This window comes from Diceros bicornis, chromosome 36 (assembly GCF_020826845.1).
Source record: "Diceros bicornis minor isolate mBicDic1 chromosome 36, mDicBic1.mat.cur, whole genome shotgun sequence".
Lineage (NCBI taxonomy): Eukaryota > Metazoa > Chordata > Mammalia > Perissodactyla > Rhinocerotidae > Diceros > Diceros bicornis.
The window spans coordinates 23,910,244-23,934,103 of record NC_080775.1 but is presented as its reverse complement, the minus strand read 5'-3'; the positions used below and the strand labels follow the sequence as shown (position 1 = coordinate 23,934,103).

The 23,860-nt window shown below is 36.0% G+C and overlaps 1 protein-coding gene across 4 annotated transcripts in view; it reads left to right on the top strand.

Moving 5' to 3' along the window:
* The window catches only part of ARHGAP21 (Rho GTPase activating protein 21), a 128,732-nt gene that overhangs the window by 58,735 nt on the left and 46,137 nt on the right, over positions 1-23,860 (top strand). For all 4 annotated transcript variants that reach the window (XM_058532582.1, XM_058532579.1, XM_058532580.1 and 1 more), the window contains exons 5-6: positions 20,087-20,179; positions 22,011-22,089. In XM_058532582.1, the coding sequence (XP_058388565.1) occupies positions 20,087-20,179; positions 22,011-22,089 (172 nt within the window). The remainder of the gene's footprint in view (positions 1-20,086; positions 20,180-22,010; positions 22,090-23,860) is intronic.

The window sequence follows — 23,860 nt, the reverse complement described above, 5'->3', positions numbered from 1 at the left end:
CCCGTGTTCTAAAATGTGTATATCATTTTGTTAGGTGCTTAAATAACTGTTGCATTTCTGCTTTGGTGTTAAAATTTATATTCAAGCATGTTAACAGTAGAAAAAAAAGTAACTGGGAATTCTATACATTTTCTCAGTAGTAAAAATTTGTATTTTATAATTGCAATTGTTTCTCACAAAACAACTTGCATGCAGCTTATGTTAGAATTTTCTAACCAAGGCTCTTTTAGTGGCAAGAAATAGAAACTCCCTCAAGCCACCTCCAGAAAGATGTGTTAATTCTAAAAAACCAACAGGCCATCTCAAAATTCAAAGGCAAGAGCTGTAGGATACCTGGGGTGCCACAGACACCAGAATCGGGACCTGGAAAGCTACTAAATGCACAAACTAACAACAACAACAAAATCTTGGCTTTTGATCTTCCAGAGGCCCAAATCCTGGCATTTACAGCGTGATTCAAGTGATTTTCACAGTTAGTTTTGATTATACACGATTTTCTCATGAGCTGACCTCCTTAGAAGGCACAGCCCTCACTGTGTCTTCTTTCTTCCTTCCTCTCTCATCATAATACTTCCAAATTCCTGAGAGAGAAATCGAATCGGCCCAGTTCATCATTTAATGCCAGCTGCTCAACATTTTAGAGATCAAATAGTCTACAGTTTAATGAAGAGGTAAATTCTGTAAAGCTGAGAAAATTGAGTATATTTTATGCCATTGATTTCCATTAATAGGTTGAAAACCTATTCCCTCAGAATAATATAACACTAAAATATGGACCTGCAAATTTGTTGTAAGAAGAAATTCTTATTATGTGTAGGTCTACGGTCTATGTGTGGTGGTAGGGTGTCAGAAATATGTTTGTGTTACTTTAAAATGTGGCGGTACTAACTGAGCTCCGTGGTCTCTTCTGATGTCTTTGGGAAGGAGCATTAACTGAACCCTTCAGGATCCAGTTTTAACTGTATTGACAGTTTAAACTATTTGAGTGTCTCTGGTAATTAGGTAAATATACTAATTAGTTGCATAATCTTATTAACTTTAATGCTGTTCAGTAGAACAACCACAGGTGCCTTAAGTCGACTTGAAGATATTTTAGGAAGTAGAAATGATGATGGTGGAGATGACGGTGATGATGATGATGGTGATGACGGTGATGATGACGATGACGATGATGACGATGACGATGATGATGATAGTGGTGGTGGTGATGGTGTGGTGTCAACAGCGGCAGCTAACTTACAGTGTGTTAGACACTGTTCCAAGTACTTTGTGTGGAATAACTCATTAATCTTCACAACTTTCTGGGGTGGGTATTATTATCACCTCCATTTTTTGGATGAGGAAATAGAGGCACGAAGTGTTTAAGTAACTAGCAAGGGGCAGAGTTGGACTACAAACTCAGGCAGTCTGGTTCTAGAGTTTTCCTCTCAATTTCTACCATGGCTTCTCAGAAAGTTCTTTACTCTTATAGAAGTCATTCTTGAAAATGTGTAAGAGAGTTCTGTTCTCTTGAAAGCTAAGGAGTATTAAAAGATCCGTAATTCAACTTCCAGATACAATTTTGGCTAACAGGGTATTAGCACTTCATACTCGTTCTTTAACTTTCTTCTTTATTTTCGTAATTGAACATGTCCTATTGGCTTAAGTTTGTTGAGCTTAAGGATAAAGCATTGTTGCTTTAATGTCTGCAATTGATTTCCATCTTTGATTCAGTTATTTTTTTGGTACCTTTCTATCTTATGACTGCTAATACTTTTTTTTGGTATTGTTGTTCACTTATTTTTCTGAAATGATGAGGGCACTCATAGGTATTTACCCAAGATAAATGAAACATATACCTGCAAAAATATTTGTACAGGAATGTTCATACTGCTTTATTCATAATAAACAAACACGGGATTCAACCTAAATATTCATCATCGTATGAATAGATAACCAAATTGTAGTATATCCATACAATGGAATACACACAGCATCATGGATCAATCTCAGAAACATTTATTTTATTGAGGTGAAATTCATGTAACATATAATTCACCATTTTAAAGTGAACAGTTCAGTGGGATTTAGTGCAGAATTAAAGGACATATATGAGATGTTGTGTATATACCACCTCTGTCTAGTTCCAAAGCATTTTCATCACCCCAGAAGGAAATCCATGTCCATTAAGCAGTTGTTCGCTACTGTCCCCTCCCCGAAGTCCCTGGCAATCACTAATCTGTTTTTTGTCCCTATGGACTTATCTATTTCGGATATTTTATGTAAATGGAATTGTACAATATGTAACCTTTATTGTACGGCTTCTTCCATGTAGTGTAATGTGTTGTCCAAGTGTAACATGTATCAGTACTTTATTCCTTTTTATGGCTGAGTAATATTCTATTATGTATGTACATATACCACAATTTGTTTATCCATTCATCCATTGATGGACATTTGGTCCGTTTCCACCTTTTGGCCATTGTGATTAGTGCTGCTATGAACATGTGTATACAACTATTTGTTTGAGTCCCTGTTTTCAGTTTTTTGCGGTATATACCTAGGAGTGGAATTTCTGTGTTATATGGTAACTTTATGTTTAATGTTTTGAGGAACTGCCAAACTGTTTTCCACAGCAATTGCACCATTTTTATATTCCTACCAACAACATATGTGGGTCCCAATTTCTCCATATCCTTACCACCATGTGTTATTTTCTGTTTTTGTTTCATGGCCAACCGAGTGAGTAGGAAGTATCTCATTGTGGTTTTGCTTTGCATTTCCTTAATAAATAATGATATTGAGCATCTTTTCATGTGCTTCTTGGCCCCTTGTATATCTTCTTTGGAGAGATGTCTGTAGTCCATTTTTAATTGGGTTGTTTGTCTTTTTGTTTTTGAGTTGTAAGTGTTTCTTATATATTCTGGATACTAGACCCTTATCAGATACATGATTGGTGTATATTTTCTCTCATTCTGTGGGTTGTCTTTTCACTTCTTGATAATGTCCTTTGATGCAAAAAAGTTTTTAATTTTGATGAAATCTACTTTTTCTTATGTTGCTCAAGCTTTTCCTGTCAAATACATTTTGATGAGTGAAAGAAGCCAAGCACAAAAGAGCACATACTGTCTGATTCCATTTATATGAAACTCTAGGAAAGACAAATCTAGACAAAACTATGCTTGCCTGAATTGACTGGGAAGGGGCACAAGGGAAGTTTTTGGCGTGATATAAATGCTCTGTATCTTGATTGTGGTGGTAGTTACATGGGTGTATACATTTGTCAAAACTTATGAAGTGTACACTTAAAATGGATGCATTTTGGGGCCAGCCCCGTGGCTTAGCGGTTAAGTGCGCGCGCTCCGCTACTGGCGGCTCAGGTTTGGATCCCGGGCGCCCACCGACCCACCGCTTGTCTGGCCATGCTCAGGCAGCGTCTCACATACAGCAACTAGAAGGATGTGCAGCTATGACATACAACTATCTACTGGGGTTTTGGGGAGAGAAAGGGGAAAAAAGGAAGAGGATTGGCAATAGATATTAGCTCAGGGCTGGTCTTCCTCAGCAAAAAGAGGAGGATTGGCATGGATGTTAGCTCAGGGCTGATCTTCCTCACAAGAAAAAAAAAATGGATGCATTTTATCAGAAGTAAGTTATACTTCAATAAAATTGATTTAAAACAAAAAGAATATATATAATTTAATTACCCAATCTACTGTTGATGGACATCTAGATTTTTTTCAGTGTTTAGCTATTTCAAACAATGCAACTATGAGCATTCTTATACATGTACTTTTGTGCACATATGTACTCATTTCTAGTGGGTTTGTCCATCTAGGAGTGGCATTGCTGAGTCATGGGTATGCATGCAGTCACATTTAGTAGATACTACTAAACAGTTTTCCAAAGTGATTGTACCAGTTTATACGCTCAGAAACAGGGTATGAGAATTCCAAGTGCTCTATATCCACACTAACACTTGGCATTTGTCAGTCTTTAATTTTAGTCATTCTAGTGGGTGCACAGTGGTATGGAATGTGGACTAATTTAAATTTTCCTGCAAACTAGTGAGGTTGATTACCTTTTAATTTGCTTATTAGCTATCAGTCCTTTTTTTAAAAAAATTAATTTGCAGGAGATCTTTAAATATTCTCGATGAGGATTTTTTTAGTTATATATCTATATAGCAGATATCCAGCTGTGACTTCCCTTTCAACTTCTTATTGGTAATTTTGATAAAGGGAAGTTCCTAATTTTAATGTAGTCCAAATTATCAGTCTTTCCTTTTATGGCTAATACTTGGAGTCCTATTTAAGAAACTTTTTCTACTATATGGTCATAAAGATATTCTCCTGTGTTATCTTCAAGATGCTTTATTGTTTTATTCACAATCAAAGCTACAATTCACCTGTAATTGATTATTTTTACATGTGGTATGAGGTCGAGATTAATTTTTTTCCCGTATGGATATGCGTTTAACCCTGCATTAGTCAGTGAAAAGTCTGTACTGTCTCTTCTGCTCTGTAATACCACCTTGATCAAAAAGTGTCTGTATATGTCTAGGTCTGTTTCTGGACTTTCTTTTATTCCAGAAGTTGGCCTGTGGTTCATTTTTGTACAGCTTCCAAACTAAGAATAGCTCTATATTTTTAAAGGGTTGTTAAAAAAAAAGAAGAATATGCGACAGAGACTGTATGTGTTCTGCAAAGCCTAAACTATTTACTGGCTGGCCCTTTACAGAAAAAGTTTGCCAACTTCTGTTCTATTCCATTGGTCACTTTCTTGGCAGCAAGACAACACTATCTGACTTACTGTAGCTATGTAATAAGTGTTAGTGTTAGGTAGCGTTAAGTCTCTTGATTTTGTTTTTCAAGATTGGGTTGCCTATTCTTGTCATTTGCGGTATAAGTTTTGGAATTGGTATTTCAGTTTCTACACCCCCACACTAAAAAATCCTGCTAAAATTTTGATTGATTTTTGTATTATTTACAATATTTGAAATGATTGAATTTTCCAATCTATGAATGTGATGTATCTCTCCCATGAATGAGTGTTGAGTTTTTCTGCATCTTTTGGGATAATCCTTTGATTTTTTTCTCTTGTAATCTCTTAATATAGTGAATTATATTGATTTATTTTTCAAATGTTAAACCAACCTTGCGTTACTGGACTAAACCAAGCTTGTTCATAAAGTGTTATACTTTCTACATATTACCAGATTTGGTTTTCTGTTTTGTTTAGGAGTTTTGCTTCTTTGTTCAAGGATTGCCTCCACCTAAAGATGTACCTTGGTCTTTTTGATGTTTGGTGCATCAGTTCAGGTTCTCTGAGAAGCAGACACCAAGACAGAAACAGATGGCAAGACAGGATTAGACATGCTAGCGATTTATTGGGAGAGACGCCTGTGAAAGATAAAGAAGGGAGCAGGAGAGGACAGCGAAGATCGTGATACAGGTCTGACGCCTATGAAAGAAGAGAGGGAAGGAAGGATTTGGTAGGAAAGACCTCAGACTGCAGCCCAGTTCTGAGAAGGTCTCTGCTAGGCTAGTGAGAAGTCCCCAGGCGAACACTGGGAAGAGTGGGGCAATGTGGCCTCAATGTGAACATGATGGTGGATCCCAAGAGGGCTACTAGTCAACTATGTTCCCTACAGAGAGTTCTCTTAAAGGAAATCTGAGCAACATACTTCTGTGCTTGACATGGTTGGGCTTCTATCTTTTCACCCCTACTCACAGGTTGTATTCCTTTGGAGGCCCCAACTGAAAGCATATGGTGTTTTCCAGGACCCTTCTTCTTGGCTGGCCTCAAGTACCCATTTTTGTGTCCCCATCCCTTTGAGATTGATGGAAGCTCTGTGCAGTCTCTAAGCCATTACTTTTGAAGCAGAAAATGCCTCAAGGCAAAAAGCAGTCAAAACATTGGGCTCACCTCTCTGGACTTCCTTCTCTCTGGGATATTGTCCCTTCAAGCGCTTTCTGCCTTGGTAGCTTTCTCTGCCTTCACACGATTGGTATTTATACTGTGTCTAACTTTTCTGGTTGTTGGTCATGAGTGGAAGAGTTGATTCTGAAACAAGCTAGTTCACTATAGTTAGATTTGGAAATTTTTGTCTATTTACATTTAATGTAATTAATTACATATTTATTGTTTAATCTCCTATTTCATTTTGATATTTCTGTTTTTATTTTATTTTGAATTTCTTTTTTCTTTTTTGAGATAAAAAATCATTTCTCTTTTATGCTTTCTGCTTGAGAGATTATATAATCTATTGCCATTCTTTTAGTGGTTATCCTAGAAATTATAATATGCAAATTCATCAAAGTCTAGTGCTAATTAATATTTTATTGTTTTCTTAAAACCTGTTAATTCTACTTATCTCCTTCCTACCTACATGTTACTTATATATTATGTGGCAATTCTCTCAGGTTTTTTTTTCCCCCCTGAAAGGTCTTTGTTTTGCCCTCATTTTTGAAAGATATTGTTGCTGGGTACAGAATTCTAGGTTAGTGTTTTCTTCCAGCATGTTGATGATAATATTCCTCTCTTTTGGCTTTTATTGTTGCTAGTAAGAAGTCATATTTTGGTTTATCAGTTCTTTGAAGGCAAATTTTTTTGTAGCTGCTTTAAAGATTTTCTGTGTATCTTGGGTGTTTGGCCATTTCCTGATGATGAGTCTAGGTCAGGATTTTTTTTTTTATTTCTTTTTGTCTAGGATTCATTGAGCTTCTTGTGTCTGCAGATTGATGTCTGCCATCAGTTCTAGAAAATTTTCAGCCACCATCTCCTCACATTTTATCTGTGTCCCTCTGTATCCCAGTACTCTATTCTCTTCTTCTGGGGCCCCAATTAAACGTATGTTAGATCTTCTTAGGAGCATGGCTCCTAAATTCCCTATTTTTTTCTCTCTCTATTTTTTCTTTTCTGGGCTACATTCTAGATAATTTCTTTCAATATATATCCAATAATTTTCTTCTTAGCTGTTTGAGTTTTGACTTTTGATTATTAGAAGTTCCTTAGGATACTGCACCAGATGTGCTTGATCACATCTTAGAGTTTCTTTTTTACCATTTTTAGGCTTGTTTTAAAAATTTCTTCAAACATCATAAGCAGAGTTGTTTTATAATCTGTGTCTGGTAATTCTATTAGCAGGAATCTTTGTGGGTCTGTTTCTCTTTTCTGTTTTTTTCCGGCTGGTTCTAGCTCAGAGTATGTTGGTTTTTTCTGTTTTCTTGTTGCTATTTTGCTGTGCATGTTAGACTATTTTGTGTTTCTTGACCTTCAAAAATTATTGCTGGAGGTTCTTTGAGATAGAATGAGAAAGCTGTTCTTCAAGTAGATTGATGTTTGCTTTTACTCAGAGCCAGGCTATTACGTGATTTAGCCTACAAATCTATGTGAAGTTTGGCCAACAGCCATGTCTTAGAGGTTGGTTTTTCCCTTCCTTTCCCCTCTGACTTTCTTTGGCACCAAGGTAGCTTCTGGGTTATGGGAGCATTCTTTCCAATTACCCTTACTCTTCAGTGTGGGGAGATCTCCTAATAGATTCCTAACTGGACAGGACTTGGGCTTTTTCTTCTGCCTGCTAGGTGAAGAAGCCCTTAAAATGGAAGCCTGGACATATATTATATTATTGATATTAGTAGTATTTTAAGATATAATTTTCTGGTAGCTAGGCTTTACATGTATATGCATTATGGTTCAAATATAAATCATGCATTCCCCTATACTAGCTTAATTTGCTAGTACATTGGTACTTCATTGGATGATTTGCTGCCCATGTATTTGTCCTATTAAAATACCTTTAAAAATTCTATCAATGTCGTTATAATAAAATTACTAAGTTATTTGTAGTTTGCTATTCTAGGAAATGGTTTCCTAATGTAAAAATGAGTAAGCTTATATACATACACATACACATACACACACACACATACACAAGATCATAATAAGTGATTCTATACATTGCTAGTAACAAATTAACTTCAATATATTTATTTTGTTCCTCTCCATTTGACAGATGGGAAAGGAGGGCTTCAGGGTCTTCTGCTGATTAAATAGGACCTGGTGAAAACACTAGAAACCCCCAGATATAAAGGACATTGATGACAAAGATATATATTAATTTTGGAACTATGATATATATTTTATTATAAGATTGAAAGAACTTGAAACTTTTGCTTGAAAAAGAGATGCTTAAGGAGAGAAAGTAGTGGATGTTTTCAAATGTTTGGAAGGACATTTTGTACAAGGTGGAGTCAGTTGTTGGATGTGTCACATTAGTGAAGGATGCAGACAGACTCCCGCATTCTCTACTGGGAAATCTCCATGCCTATTTTGGAGACAGTTAATCTGAGTGATTGTTCGTGCTACGTGCTTGACAAGTAGAGACTTTCGTCACCTGATATATCTGTGTCTGGGAGGTGGTGGCAGCAACACAAATCTCATATGGGAAAAAGAGAAATAAGAGGAGTTATTATATCTCTCATCAGAAATTGGTCATTAGAATATGCAAAGTCAGATTTTCCTACATACCCAGACTATTCATTATGTTTATGGAAAAAAATGTTTTTATGTATTACTTTAACAACAAAGATCATTAAGGATGGAAACTATCTTTTATTGTTGAATTTTTAGTGCCTAGTAAGTACCTGGTACATAGTAGGAGCTCAAATGTTTGTTGAGTAAATATATTGAATGAAGGGAGGTACCACCACCTTAATTTGGCGCTTGTCCAAAATGATGATTTCCAAAACTGGGAAATTTAGCATGTTTGTATCTGTACCTCTGCTGTCGAGGACGAAAACTACTGTCTCTACTGCTTCCTGCTTTTCTTTCACCTTTCTCCCGTCAGTCCCCTTCTAATGCAAAGCATCAGTGACACTTTTTAAATTCAGAAATCTTGTTTCACAAAGCTGCTAAGTGTGTAAACTGGAACAGCAGTAGCAAAAACATGGTGTTCCTGGACTTTGTAGGAATTTGAGCATCCTTTTTGTAAAATAAACTGGTAAGGTGGTCAAGTTGGATGAGAAGTTTAAAAAAATCTCCTAACTTCACTTTAAAAGTCCCAGGAAACCATATTTATAATAATCTGAAATGAAGGAAATTTGATTGGGTTAAGGTAGACATTGTCAGAAATCCAATTTTTAGGAGTACCTTTTAAGACTTTGAAAGACACAATGCGTGAAGTTAGTTTGGCAGTCAAGAAAATAAATGCAGTTTAAAAAAAATCTCTTTAAGAGTTCTAAAACCTTTAAGAAATATGAAATCTAGGATTTCAGAGAACTAATTGAAGATGCTGAATAAATAGTGCTGTAAAGGGGGAAAGTCAAGGAAAGCACATAGTCGGAGTATTAATGTTCTAGGCTGTCCCCTGGAAGTAACTTCTCTATAGAAGCTTTGCCAGAGATGCCCCTGTAACTAGGTGATTTTGAGCTGTCTTTTCCTGGCTGCTCCCTAAGTTAAGACCTTGATCCCAGACAGCACTCAGCTGGATAGTTGCATTGTTTTCCTGATTGCTCTCCAGCTAATCTACAAAGTATATGATTTATAGATACAGTTAATAAAAAGTTAATTGTAATAGTTATGGTTTCTGCTTTTGAAGTTTAACAGATAACTTTTCATCTGTTAAACAGAACAGAAATATTTGCATATGAATGCTAAATACATTAGGTCTAGAAATATATTTCCTGTTGTTTAGTCATTCACTTCGCAAACATCTGTTGAGTCACTACCATGAGCCAGTTACTAAAGTAATTGCTGGGAAGGGAGCAAAATGGCCTCTAAACTCACGTCCTTCAGACAGTTGTTCAAATGTCACCTGTCAGAGAGGACTTTCCTGACTGTTTCATAAAAGTGGTATTATGGCCCTGCCTTTCATTCTCCCTTTCCTTCTCACTGTGCTTATTATTCTCCATGGCATTTGTCACCATCTCTCGGATCACTTATATTTTTTTAAAGAAGTTTACATTTTATCAGTTTTTTCTTTCTTTTTTGCTGGGAAAGATTCTCCCTGAGCTAACATCGGTTGCCAGTCTTCTTCTCTTTTTTTCCTCCCCAAAGCCCCCAGTACGTAGTTGTATATTCCAGCTGTAAGTCTTCCAGTTCTTCTGTGTGAGCTGCCGCCACAGCATGGCTACTGACAGACGGGTGGTGTGGTTCCAGGACCGGGAAACAAACCCGGACCACGGAAGTAGAGCACACCGGACTTTAACCACTAGGCCATCAGGGCTGGCTGTCATACTACTTATTTTTTGTTGAACATTTTTCTACTTCATTTGGAAAGTAGAGCGGGAACTTTATTTTGTTTATTACTTTTTTATTAAAATACAGAACAGTTCCTGGCATGTATACACTTAATGAGTAGATAGATAGATAAGATAGATAGCTAGGGAGAAAGGAAGGAAGGAAGGAGGGAGGGAGGAAGGAAGGAAGGAAGGAAGGATACAGCTCCTACTTTGGTGGAGGTTGAAAGTGTAAAATAATTACATAAGTGCAAATATAGAGGGATGTACAATTGCTGTAGGGTCACAGCACAGGGAATCATCTAACCACCAGGGAAGGTTCTCAGGTGGGATGTCCTTTGCGCTGTTGACAGATTAATATGATTTTATCTGAAGGAAGGAAAAACAGCATTCTAGAACAGATTTCAGAGTTATTTACAAGATATATTTGCCCAGATTTGGGGGTAGAACTTGGGGATGGATTATATGTCCCAGTGAGGGGTAACTTGTGGAGGATTATGCTTGGCTTTTCTGGCATGGGTGAGCGGATAGATGGAGGTGCCATTAACTGAGGGACACTCGAGGGGAAACATCTCCACCCCCTTCCTATGGGGAAATGAGTTTAGGTTAGGATAAGTTGCATTTCTGATGCCTATAGAATGTTTAGTACTTAGCTGAAAATTTGGGTGTGGAGATTATAGGGAAAGGTAGGGGTTGAAAATAAATTTGGAAGTCATCATTATATATGTTATAATTAAGTTCTAGGCTTAAATGAAACCATACACAGAGAGCATGAAGACATATAGGATGAAGATAGGCTCCAAGAGAAGGCAACATCTAAGAGATGGTCAGAGAAAGAAGAATCAGAGGGGAAATCTGAGAATAAATTTTGAAGGTGTGAGGAGAGCCAGGAGGAGTTGGTGACTTGCAAATTAAGAGGTGATAATTTAAGGGTGGGGGTTGGATAACTTGTCATTTGTTGTAGAGAATTAATTAGGACAGGTACTAAAACGATACTGTTGGATGGGACCTGACAAGTAGCAAATTGGTAAAGTTACTTGAGAACAGTTTCAGTGGACAGAAGGGATGAAGAAACCAAACATCAGTGATGAGAACATAAATTAGAGCAGTGAACCACATGAGAACAGGAGTGGGGCGAGTGGGCAGTTTGGTCCGCCAGGGGACATTTGTCAATGTCTGAGAAACCCTGAATTAGAAGTAAAGAATTGAGGATAAATGAGTATAGACTATTCTTGCCAGAAGTATGAAAATCAAGGGATAGAGAACGAGAGATGATAGCTAATTGGAAGGCCAGAGAGTTCCGTGGTTGTTCTTATAAGTTTGGGAAACTTGTATGTCTGAGATCTGGAGAGAAGAATAGAGATTGACTGAGGTTTTACACATGAGAAGAACTAATTAGCGGAGCAAGGTCTTGAGGAAGGCCAGGAGCTAAATCCTCACCTGAGATAGGACAAAGGAAAGAAGAATGGGCAAAGATTAAAAAAAGAAATTGAAGATACAACAAGTGAGACACAGTGAAGTAAGGGACAGGTTGTCCAAATAGTGTGAGGACGTCAGAATGATTCCATTCCAGCAAGTTCGAGAAGGGTGTTAGAAGTTTGAAACAGCAACCTTGAGGGAATGGGAATTAAAATACGAGCGAGAGACTTTGTGAAGCAGTGTCAAGACTTAGCTGAACTTGGAAACTCTAAATCATTGGGCTCGTACAGTTTTATTCAGCTGAATTAGCAGGCAAAGAATGAGAGCAGAGCGGGCGTATGGTTGGAATTCTCCACAGCAGGAGATGGGCAAATTGAGTGCTTTCAGAGGTCAAAAGAGAAAGGAAGTTGAGGCTGCTGGTGAGTTTTGTTGAAATATTGATCCATGGTAATCTTAGTGAGGAAGAAAGTGATTTCTGGAGGGAGACTGATAGTCTTGAAGAATAGAGAGGGCTAAAGGGAATGGAAGGTCTTGACAGAGTCAAGGAGCAAGTTTAATCGGTTCAAGGATTGGAGCGATGGTAAGGTCAGAGATGGAAAGATAGTTGCTTGGGATTAGAGCATTGTAACAAATTTTTCTGGGTTTGCAGAGAAATTAAAATCTAGCACAACAGGAATAACCGGGCTATGAATCTAGACGTGATATATAGTTTGTGAAATTCCTGGAACTTTGGAGAGAGAAAAAACCATGCTTCATAAACTTCAAATACTCCAGAAGGCAGATCCCAGGACTGCTGTGTTCGTTGTAGGATAATCAGCACCTGGCGCATTTTACGAGCTCAGTAAATATTTGTTGAATGAATAACACCCTTCCAGAGTCTTTCTTGCCTAGGTAGTTGATAATGCCAGACAATTTTGATTTGCGTCTGACACCTAGTGGTATTGTACTCAAACGACTATTAAGCGGCAGCATTTTCCTTCTACTATTTGAGCAAAATTGTACAGATCAGTTGCAGTACAATAGCTTGGTTCCTGAAACAAATCTCCGAGTTGTCTTTGGATAGTTTTACCATTGGCATTTTCCAGGGCTGTAATTTGAATCAGTCAGCAGTAAATGTTTCTTGAGCATCCACTGTATAGTGGGCACTGTTCTACGGGCTGGAGATATTCATGCCGTGAGTGGCCTCTCGCATGTATGACGTCGCTGAATTTGAATGCACAGGCAGAGCATTCCACTGGGAATGGGTAATTTGTTCTGGAACTTCATTTATTGTTCTATTGTGATTTTGCATGTGGAACCTTTCTAAGTTGATTTCATAGCCTTTGCTGCTATCATTTCTATGTCATGACATACTGCTTTTCACTGATGTTAGCTAGGCATTTAGGAAGATGAAAGTAGAAGGATTAGGTTTGTTGTCAACTTATATTATCCACACTGTGTAGAATACTATATACTGTGGAGAACCATGAAAGGATTTTGCTGTTTTTCCTTTAAGAAAAAGTAAAGAAAAATTCTTATTTCTTAGTGATGCATACTGAAGTATTTAACATATTTATGAGTGAATTGGCATGATATCTGGCATTTGCTTTAAAATGTTTTAGGAAAAAAGGGTGAGTGTAAATGAAACAAGATTGACATATTTTTTATAATTATTAGGTTATGTTCATGGAGGTTTATTCTGTTTTCTCTACTTTTGTGTTACTTTTCCACAATAAAAAGTAAAAAAAAAAAATTAGATGGGTGTAGGTCAAAAGAAAATTTATCACGATTAAGTTAGAACATGGTCTACTTTTTAATATTTAACAGATTTTCTTATTTCATTTTATTCCATTTGGTATTACGTGAAGATCAGATTGAGTAGAGGGTATGTGTTTGTTTATGATATATGTGATGTGATCGAGACCTGACAGGTGACAGTCCACTGACAACCTCCAGAGATTAGTGGAATTTTGGATCTGAAGCTTGTGATAATTGTTGGAGCTGCAGTTGGAGACTTGGGAGATATAATTTTAAAGTACTAGCCATCACTATGGAAGTGAGAGCATCTTAAGTGGAAATTTGGGGAACATGTAGATTTAATAAGCTGGCCCTTTTTTTTTTTTTTTGTGCTGAGTGCTTCTGCTATTACCAAAGGAAAAACACGGCCCAATAATCTGCCATATCAGTCTTCTTAAGTTAGATTCTCCTTAATTACTTATCATATAGGATGCATTTATCATATGATACATGGATTTTTGATACTAGACAATGTGTCTCTGTTAGGCTCTTAAGCTAATTTTGTTTGCTATCAGCAAACCAAGCCCCCAAAATAAAAATTAGAACCCTGGGGATGGGCCCGGTGGCGTAGTGGTTAAGTTCATGCGCTCCACTTCGGCGGCCTGGAATTCTCGGGTTTGGATCCCAGGCACAGACCTACCCACCACTCATCAAGCCATGCTGTGGCAGTGTCCCACGTACAAAGTAGAGGAAGATGGACACAGATGTTAGCTCAGGGCCAATCTTGCTCGGCAAAAAGAGGAAGATTGTTAGCTCATGGCCGATCTCCTTCACCAAAAAAAAAAAAAAAAAAATTAAAACGCTGTTATCAACAATTTAAAAAATAGCTATGAAATATTTCAGGCAAACAGAATATATACGGAAAAATGTAAGTTCCAAATGCTTGCCACCTATTTTTGTCGTCTTAACTTTTTAGTATCCTCCCCTCACCCTCACCCCTCTCTGTCGCTCTCTTTGAGACATAAATGTTAAGTATTGTAAGTATGGTTAAGACCCTTTGATGCTACTCCTTCCCTGTTCCCTTCCCCCAGAGGTAACCAAGAGCCTGAACTTGGTGTTTATTACTCCTTCTGTTTGTTTTTTGCCTTAACGGATCCATAAGTCCTGACTTTTGCTCAATAAATTCTTCTACACGCCCAGTTTTTTTCTGTGACAATTTATTATCCATCAAAGAGAAATGAAGATCATTTTTCATCATTTAGACTTAACTTTGATGTCTGTCTATTTCAGTCTACATGGTGGTTTCATTTCTTTTTGGTCTGAAAAATAGATATTAATTTCAATAAGCTATTTAATTGATTTTCTTCAAATAATGGATTCCTGGAGCTTTCATACTTCGTTATGTGATCTGCCTCTTCAGCTTTCCACCTTTGTGGAGAGTGCTCTTCTTCCAAGGCTTATGTAACTTTCATATTGCAGCCCAGTTTAATTTCAATGGCCTTCTCTTGTGTAGAGATAGAGATTTTTTTCACAACAAAGAAATCAATAAAAAGAATACTTAAAAAAAAAAAAAACTGTCATTATCAAAGCAGAGAAGATTTGGTTCCATTAGAAAAATTGTCCAGTAGCATCTTTGAGAACTGAGAGAAAAGGGGAAAAAAGCTTAATCTCAGTGATAGCCATTATTTTCTATTGCTTTGCTTTTGGTTAAAGTATGGGATGGTATTTCTTTGTATAAAGTATATATTTTTTCAATCTGTCCCCCAACCTATAGGATTCCCTGACCTAGGCTTATCTGTTTTTATGTGGATCTTCATTATAGGGTTCTTTTTGTAACTGACATAGTCCAAATTTTGTTCCAGCTTAAAATAATCTATTTGCTTTAGTCTGTTTGCTTTGTATACTTAATATTTTAAATTTGGAAATAATTTAAATCTTGCAAATGACTTTAACTTTAACATTCTCCAAAGAAGAGGTCATTAGAGATTCAAATCATCCTTCGCTGACAAAGCCCACGGCCTAGACCTGTAGCTCTCTGGTTTTAGATACCAGTCTCTGAAGACAGGTGTGTAATTTGGGTCAGAGTTACTGGAAAAGCTTTAAGTACAGTCTCTCTTACTTTTCTCCTTTTCTTTAGTGTTCCTTTTTCTTTGGTCTACATTCCTCGACTTCCCCATAATATGACAGTTAAGTGTGCATAGGTACTCTTTCAACCAGTGTTTATCAAGCACATGCAGTGTCACAAAGCGCTGTCCCCTGGCCTCCATCATCCCTGATCTGTATGTAAACCTTCTGAATATTTATTAAATACCTACTTGTATTAGGCATTACATAAGCCTTTTAATGGATTATCTCTTTTAATCCTTGCAACAACCTTGCCAGATAGGAATAATTATCATTCCCCTCATTTTTCAGATGAGTAAACTGGGATACAAATAAATCATTTGTCTAAAATCGCTTGGAGAAAGAGTTGCCAGATAAAATACAGGATGCCTTATTAAATTTGAATTTCCAATAGACAACTAATAATTTTTAGTATAAACAAATATGGCAAATTCTGGTAATCTTTTGTGGAAAATAAATGGTAGATCTGGGATTTTAATCCATGTAATCTGGTCATGGGGCCCAAGCTCTTAACTACTACCTTATGCTGGATATGGAGAATAAAAATCACATGCACCTGGAAGTTCATCCAGTATTTGGATGGCAGCTGCTACCTATATGTTATTATTTTTTTACTCAAGTTGTTTTTTTCCCCAACTGATTATATTTACTGATTATATTAATGTAAAAGTATGTACATTCTTTCTCATTTAAAGTGTAACATTCAACTTAAGTAAATCCATATATGTTTTTTATGTCTTCTTGTTTAAGTCTTTACTAATTGTATATTAAATGGCATAAAATGGGACTTTTTCTGTACCTGGTCACTTTAGCCATTCTCATCTACGTAAGATCATCATCTTTCTCCTTCCTTTTCTCGAATATAGAAAGATTTAATTCCATGTGTGTGCTAAAAAGGCACATTTTCCTTTTCTTTTGATAAGGTCAAGGAAATGACACGTGAATAAGGTATTTAACAGTTCTTTGAAACATGTCCTCTGTTTCTCAAAAAATTGAGAAATTATAAAATACAGATGTAGACTTGAAAGAGGCTTTTGCTGAGAATTACCAGGGCCGCCATCTGGCTCTACCAGATGCTCATATGGGGAAGTAAGGAATCCTTTTTCCTGGTGAGTTACAATTCAGGATTGGGCTTCTAGTGTTGCATATCTAGACATTGACTTATAAAAACTAAAGACACAAGAGATTGAATAACACATTTTAAATCTGCTACTTTTGATTTCCAGTTCCAGCAGAATTGCAGGCAACAGATATTAAAAAGAAGACATTCTTAACATTAATGATCCAAGTGTTTAACTCAAGGTTTAGAGTCAAGGAATAAGGAAATTGAAGAAAAGTATATTTCTTAGTGAAAGCTGCCTATAATTAGGGATATCGTATGGGAAATTTTCTATTGTCCAGAAGGAGTTGGATAATATGTAGGCAATAATAGCAAATCAGAATTTTGGAGGAAGTACAGAAAGGAAAGCCCAGAAACAACAAGAATCAAAAGTAAAACTCGCAGCAGATAGAATAGTACTTTGGGCTCTATTTTAGTCTATTCCATCTTCATGTGTTTTCAGGCACAGTGTATTGAAAGATTTGTCAACGGCAACGTGTCTCTGATTTTATAAAGGTGGTCATTGCAAAATTTGTATTTCATTTATAGAAATTAAAACCAAACTATTTTGGACTACATCTATTCTGTATAAGTGAAACTTTCTATCAGAATTTTCAGAAGTCACTATATTGCTACTCAACCAACTTATTATTATTTTGTAGAATTCATTAATGGTCATTTACATTTTGCATTTTTAAAAATAAGTATGGTATAATCACCTTTGGGACACAGTGGACTAGAAGACATTAATAAGAAAAATGTTTCTTCTCTCTTATTGTGTAAATCTTTCTAGGAAAGCAATGACTTGATACAACAAATGTTATTAAACCCTAAACCCTCAAAGCTCTAGCCAAGAAAAAATAGATGGCTTTCCTTTAATGCCAACTGTTGTAAATGTTGTAAATCAGGCCACAGTGGGACCTAGCCTGATTACCAACTTGATTGGAATTAAGTATTTGCATCCTTTCAAATTAATTGTAAATGTACTGTCTACTTGTATTCAGTAAGGCTTGACAAATGAATTTGAGTAGTTCAGTTACTTTTGAAGCAGCATGGAACACCATATGTGGATTCAGACTTGGGTTCAAATCCCCACTCTGCCTCTGTGCAAATTATGCAGTCTCTATTTCTTCCTCAGTACAATGGGAATATTAGGATCTTAATGCCCATCTCAAAGCCTTGTTGTGAGAATTAAACTACATAATAAATTTATTCATTCACTGAGTAGTCACTTATTGAATGCCTGCTCTGTGCCAGGCATTGTTCTAAGTGCTATGGATATCAGTGAATATTTTATTGGGAGAGACATAAAACCAACATGTAAGCAAATAAAAACATAATTTTAAGTTGTGAGTGATAACTTCTATGAAGAAAATTAAAGCCTGGCATATACAGAAAATTTCCCCTAGCTTTTTATTGTAATTTTCAAAGTATAATAATTATAATTACAATAATTGTAATTTTCAAAGTATCTGTATATTGTCCATCTTGATTCAGCAATTAACATGCTGCCGTATTTGCTTTATCTGTCTATCTATATGTGTGTCTGCATGTGTGGGTATCTTAGTTTATTTTTCCCCCAAACCCATTTGAAAATTAAATTGCATATAGCATTATAATTAGTCTCTAAGTACTTTAGCAAACATCTCTTAAGAATTAGGACATTCTTCTATATAGTAGGAATTTAACTAATATTAGTTCTCTTTTTCCTCCTAAACCTCGAGAAAGCAGTCATGGCTATCTGTCATAACTAATCAGAAGTAACAAAAGGATTTATAATATTTTCATGTCATCTGAACATAGAGAGAAGGCTTATAAATTTTCTTTGGGAAGATATTCTGATATATATTTAATATAGATTTATAATAGATAATTTGCAAGTGTGTTTTTATAACCTTTTGGATTTTTAATTCTTGAAATTATAAAAATACATTAGTCCTCATTTAAGCCGTATGTAAGGAAGAGTGGAAATAGACATTGACTGAGGAATTTCTTCAGTTACGTGCTATGCTCAGTGCTTTCACATGTTAATCTCATTTAGTCTTCGTAGAAACCCTTCAAGAATGTAAAAATATAGAACAATTATAGAAGAAAATGTAATAATTTCTTTAAGTAAAAAAGTTTACTTAATTGCAACTGGACTTTCGAGTGGCAAAGGAAGGACTTGAGTCCGTGTCTACTGGCTTCTAAAACATGAGCAATTTCCACTAAACCCTATTGTTCTCAGTAGTTGAGTTAGCCATTCACTGCTTTAGAGGACTTCCTTCAGAGTAAATAGCTAAATATGTAAGGGAGCTACTGATAGCTATTCGTTCACTAGGAAACTGCTTTTGAGCCACCTTTGTGATACTATGCTAAAAATTCAGTTTTATATGGAAATAGAAAAATGAATTCCTTATGTGTGACACTCAATCACTTTCTGCCCAGCATTGCTATTTAACTAGTATTGTTAAATACTCCATGCATGTATGGGCCTTATTTTCTCAGTTACAGTCTTCTCTAAGAGTCAAGACCTTGTCTTCTACTTCAGTGGTTCTCAAACTTGAGTTGCCTCACAATCGCCCGAGTTTCTGATTCACTAAATCTGGGGTGGGGTCCACCACACAAATTTGCATTTCTAACACATTCCCTGCTGATCCTAATGCTGCTGGTCTGGAGACCACACTTTGAGAACCCTGTCTACCTTTTTGTCCCCCCATAGTACTTATCATGGTGCTTATCACTTAGCCTAAATGTCCTCTCCTCTGCGAATCTTTCCTTGACTTCTATTTTACTGAAACTGTTAGTTGTTTGCACATGTTAGTGTGTATAAGGATCGCCTGAGAAACTTGTTGACAAAGCAGGTTTCTGATTGGACCGCAGAACATTGGTACTTAGCAAGCACCTTAGATGTTAATGCAGATGGTCCATGGACAGCAGTTTGTGAAATATCTGACTTACAGAATTGACCATGTGCTCTTCAGTGCCGTGGCTGTATGTTCTATTTGTCTCTGATTGTTTTTATACTATAGGGTCATTCTTTGTATGTCTCTCTCCTATCAGAAGGAAAAGGACTGTGTCTTATTGATCATTATAACTTAAAACTTAGCACAATTCAATGAGCACCGCCTGTGTAATCTAGTTTATGTAACCTTGGGGACTTTATTTAATGTCTCTGAGCCTCGGTTTCCTCTTTTATGCAATGGTGGTAGTAATACTTACTTTCTATGGAAAGTAGCTCTCAGGTATGTAGAATATTTAGTGTAGTAATTTACAAACAGAATGAACCGAGTAAATGGAAACTGTTACTGTTGTTGTGGTTGTTGTTGTGTTATGGAAGAAGCAAAATAAATGTCTGATTTAATGAAAACCCCTAAGTTATGATTTTAGCATCCAAATTCAGGATATGTATTTGACACTTCATTAAACATCTTTGCTTAATTGTCTCAATTAAATGTCATCTTATATGTTGGTATTTTAATGAAATATTGTGAAGTAAATCATGCCTTGGGCTTTTTCTCTCCCACAGGAAAACAAAGAAACCGCTTGGAACCAATGGACACCATCTTTGTTAAACAAGTTAAAGAAGGAGGGCCTGCTTTCGAAGCAGGATTATGCACAGGTGCTGACACTCGTTCAACGACACTTTTTCATGTCTCTTTTGCTCCATTTCTTCCTTCTTCCACATTTCATTTTCTATATTTTTTCCTTATCTGTCCTTGTGTATGTTTTTCCTTTTTCTTCACATCTATTACTAATTTTTTTGAGATTTAATTGGTTATATGTCTTTTGATACTCAGATGGATGGGTTTGAACAGAAATAACATAAATTATAGATTATGGGCACTTTCAGTTACCACTCAGTGGACTCTTGGAGGCCCTTTTAAATAAACTGTTTTGCATACAGCTAATTTTGACAAAGGATTACAAAATAGCAAAATAATGATGATATTTATTGATAATTGAAATAATCTTAATCTTCTTGGATCTCCAATTTCTAGAAATGGCTCATCTGCCAGAGGTGAATTAATTAATTTGCATCTCAAAGAGTGGCTTAGGTGCAAGCTTCATCTGTAGGTATCAGTGGATGTGGTCTGGTGGCTATTTGTTCTAAAATACTTTGTGATTTGTGATGTTAATAAAAACTAAGTAGAGGGCCGGCCCCCTGGCTTAGTGGTTAAGTGCACGTGCTCCGCTACTGGCGGCCCGGGTTCAGACCCCGGGCGCACACCGAAGCACCGCTTCTCCGGCCATGCTGAGGCCGCGTCCCACATACAGCAACTAGAAGGATGTGCAACTATTACGTACAACTATCTACTGGGGCTTTGGGGAAAAAAAGGAGGAGGATTGGCAATAGATGTTAGCTCAGAGCCAGTCTTCCTCAGCAAAAAGAGGAGGATTAGCATGGATGTTAGCTCAGGGCTGATCTTCCTCACAAAAAAAAAAAAACTAAGTAGAGATTGCTTTTAGATTAATGCACACATTAAAATAGTTACTCTTTTCTCTTTTTTTAAACATGAAATAATTTTAAATGGGAATTAGTGAAAAACTGTCTTTTACTGCCTTTTGAATAAAATGTCTTTTCAGCTACAAATATTGTCATGAGTGTCATTGCTAAGATTACTTAGGATGCATTGTTAATTTATTACTTACTTTAATTAATTGTCTTTTCAACCATACTTAAAATAAGCCTAATTTCATTAATATGTATAATATGTATATTAATATGGGATTCCATTACCTGGAGTGTATCATCTATCATATTCTAAGCCTCACAAGTTTGGGAAGATGAAGTGGAGATGCTGTGATAAGCACACAAAAAGTGCGTTTTTTTCTATTTTCCTTTTCCCCCCATCCTTTCTCTCCCATTCTTTTCCTTTCTGTTCCTCTGAGTTTTTCTGAGTAAGCCAAATGTCCTTCTCCCCATTAAAAGGAAGAACAAGTTAATATATATAAAGTCAAAACCATGTGCATACCCATACTTAAGTTCTATAATATAGCACTAATGAATCAACTAAATAGATTGGGAGACTATTACAAGGAAATCAGCTGGACTAAAATTAGAGGACCCTGAGGTAATAAAAACAATTGTTTCAGCCTGTTGAATAGTGTTTCTCCATCAAAAAAAAACAGGGTAAGTGGAGGAATACTAGCAGTTCTGCAACTGAGAAAGCAGTTGATGGGGCACAAATAATACAGCTGTGGTCACTTGTTGACTATATCTTTTGAGGCTTCTAAATTCATCAATGACTGGGACTCCTTTAAAACATGACTATATTTCGTAAGAGGCTGGATGTATGAAAATTAAAGTTCATTTTTATAAAAGACACTTTAAAAGATAATGAGCAAGGATATATCAAAAATGAGAACATTACTCGAGAAATATTTCAAAAGTATTCAGAAGTGACTTTCTTTAGGAATTCCTCACGCAGTTCTTGTATTCCTCTCTGAAGGTGACCGAATTATAAACGTCAATGGAGAAAGTGTTATTGGAAAGACCTATTCCCAAGTAATTGCTTTAATTCAGAACAGGTAAGAGTCTTGAAATATGATTAATTTTGTCCAAAGATGGGTTTTATAAATCAGTGGAGCAAGTAGATTTAATACAGTATTGTCCTCCTATATGGAGTTGGTGTGATGTGCAGATGTAAAACTTTCCCTTAAAGTGATAACGCATTTGAGTGTTGCCAAGAATGAACTGAGAATAGCTTAGTTGGTGACTTCGCTTTGGCAAATTTAGCAGATTTGTGATTAAAATCTTTTCAGAATCTAAGAGGCACACAGTTGAGATTTGCTGTAAGTTTCCCACTTTTGACAAATGTATAATTTATTTATAATAAATATATAAATGAATGCAAATATAATTTGAAAGCCTCTTACCAAGATAAGTTATCTTTAAATAGCTTATTGAATAATATTCTTGGCTCAAATTTATTCGTTTGTTTTAACCAAGGCAGCAAAAAGTTTTCTTTTAATCCATTTGTCTGCTTACATTCTATAGAATGATAGAATTTTTAGTTCTAAAGCTAAATAAATATTTATCGAGTGACTATCTATGGGACCTCAAAGTTAATTTAGTCCTGTTGGCTTTCTCTATATCACACCCCTAGAAATTTTTTTAAATTACAAATAAAGAAATTGAAAGCCAAAGAAGTTACCATATTGAATTTTTGTCAAGAGTAGGCCATGAATCTGGGGTCCAATTTCCAGATCATCACTATTGTAAGAGGTTCTTCCCAGATTCAAATATAGTAACTTTTAATTGTCTGTTGCTTTATATTAGCCATACCTACCTGTCTATAATTAAATTGTTCTTTATTTTCCGAAGATTTTTATCAAACTCCTCTAACTATGTCTAAAGCAGTTCATGCTGTAATCTACATGATTTACACTAATGCTCTAATCCATTGTCATTTTTACAAGTAAATGATGTGATCATGATTTATTGATCTCAGAGTGTTCTCTTTACTGTTTTAATATTTAATGACATTCTTAGAGAAAGCAAATCTTAAACCTTGCCTCTAATGTTGGATTCTGGGCGTTCCTGACCGTGGTACCTGTTTGATCTTAAAGTATTGAGGAGACTTGGGGACAGCTGAAGAATTGAAAGCCTCTCCAGTGGCAGTAGGGGGATCCACCCCCAATTTTTGTCCTTAAAATAATTTAGATCATCATAAGTATATTAATATGTTTTGTCAGCCTGTAATTTAAGGATCTCGAGTATATTTGCTAACAGCTCTTCTTTAAAAATATTATTTTTCCGAGTAACCATAACTTAATCTTTGTTTTCCTCAAAATCCACGTTAATGTTTTTGTTACCAGTGCAGTTCATCTTTCAGAGTCATAACACTTTGGAGTGACAGTCTTAATTTTTCAGCCAATAAAGCAATTTGAAAAGTAGAGAAATACTGTTTTTTCATGATCTTATTTTCTTTTAAAAAATTGTGTTCCTTTTGTCTGCAGTTGGTAGCAAATGGATAATACAGCACAAAGCCATTGAGATTCTGCAGTGTATTAATGTAAAAATGTATCCTTGCAGAAGAATTTATCTAAACATCAGTATGTATTTTATACCAACTCTACATAATGAAATACAAGTACCTACGTATTTTACTAGTTAAATTTATTTGAACCTGTGGTTCTTATTGGTTTATTATTCTCTCAGCATTTATGAACCTAAAAATAAGGGTTCCAATCTGTCAAAAAGAGACACCAGTGAATTATTAGATTTTGTTTCCTTTTTTTGTTGTTTGTTTCTTAATCTCTTGATTGTGTTGGGGGAGAATCTGACATTGTTAGATTA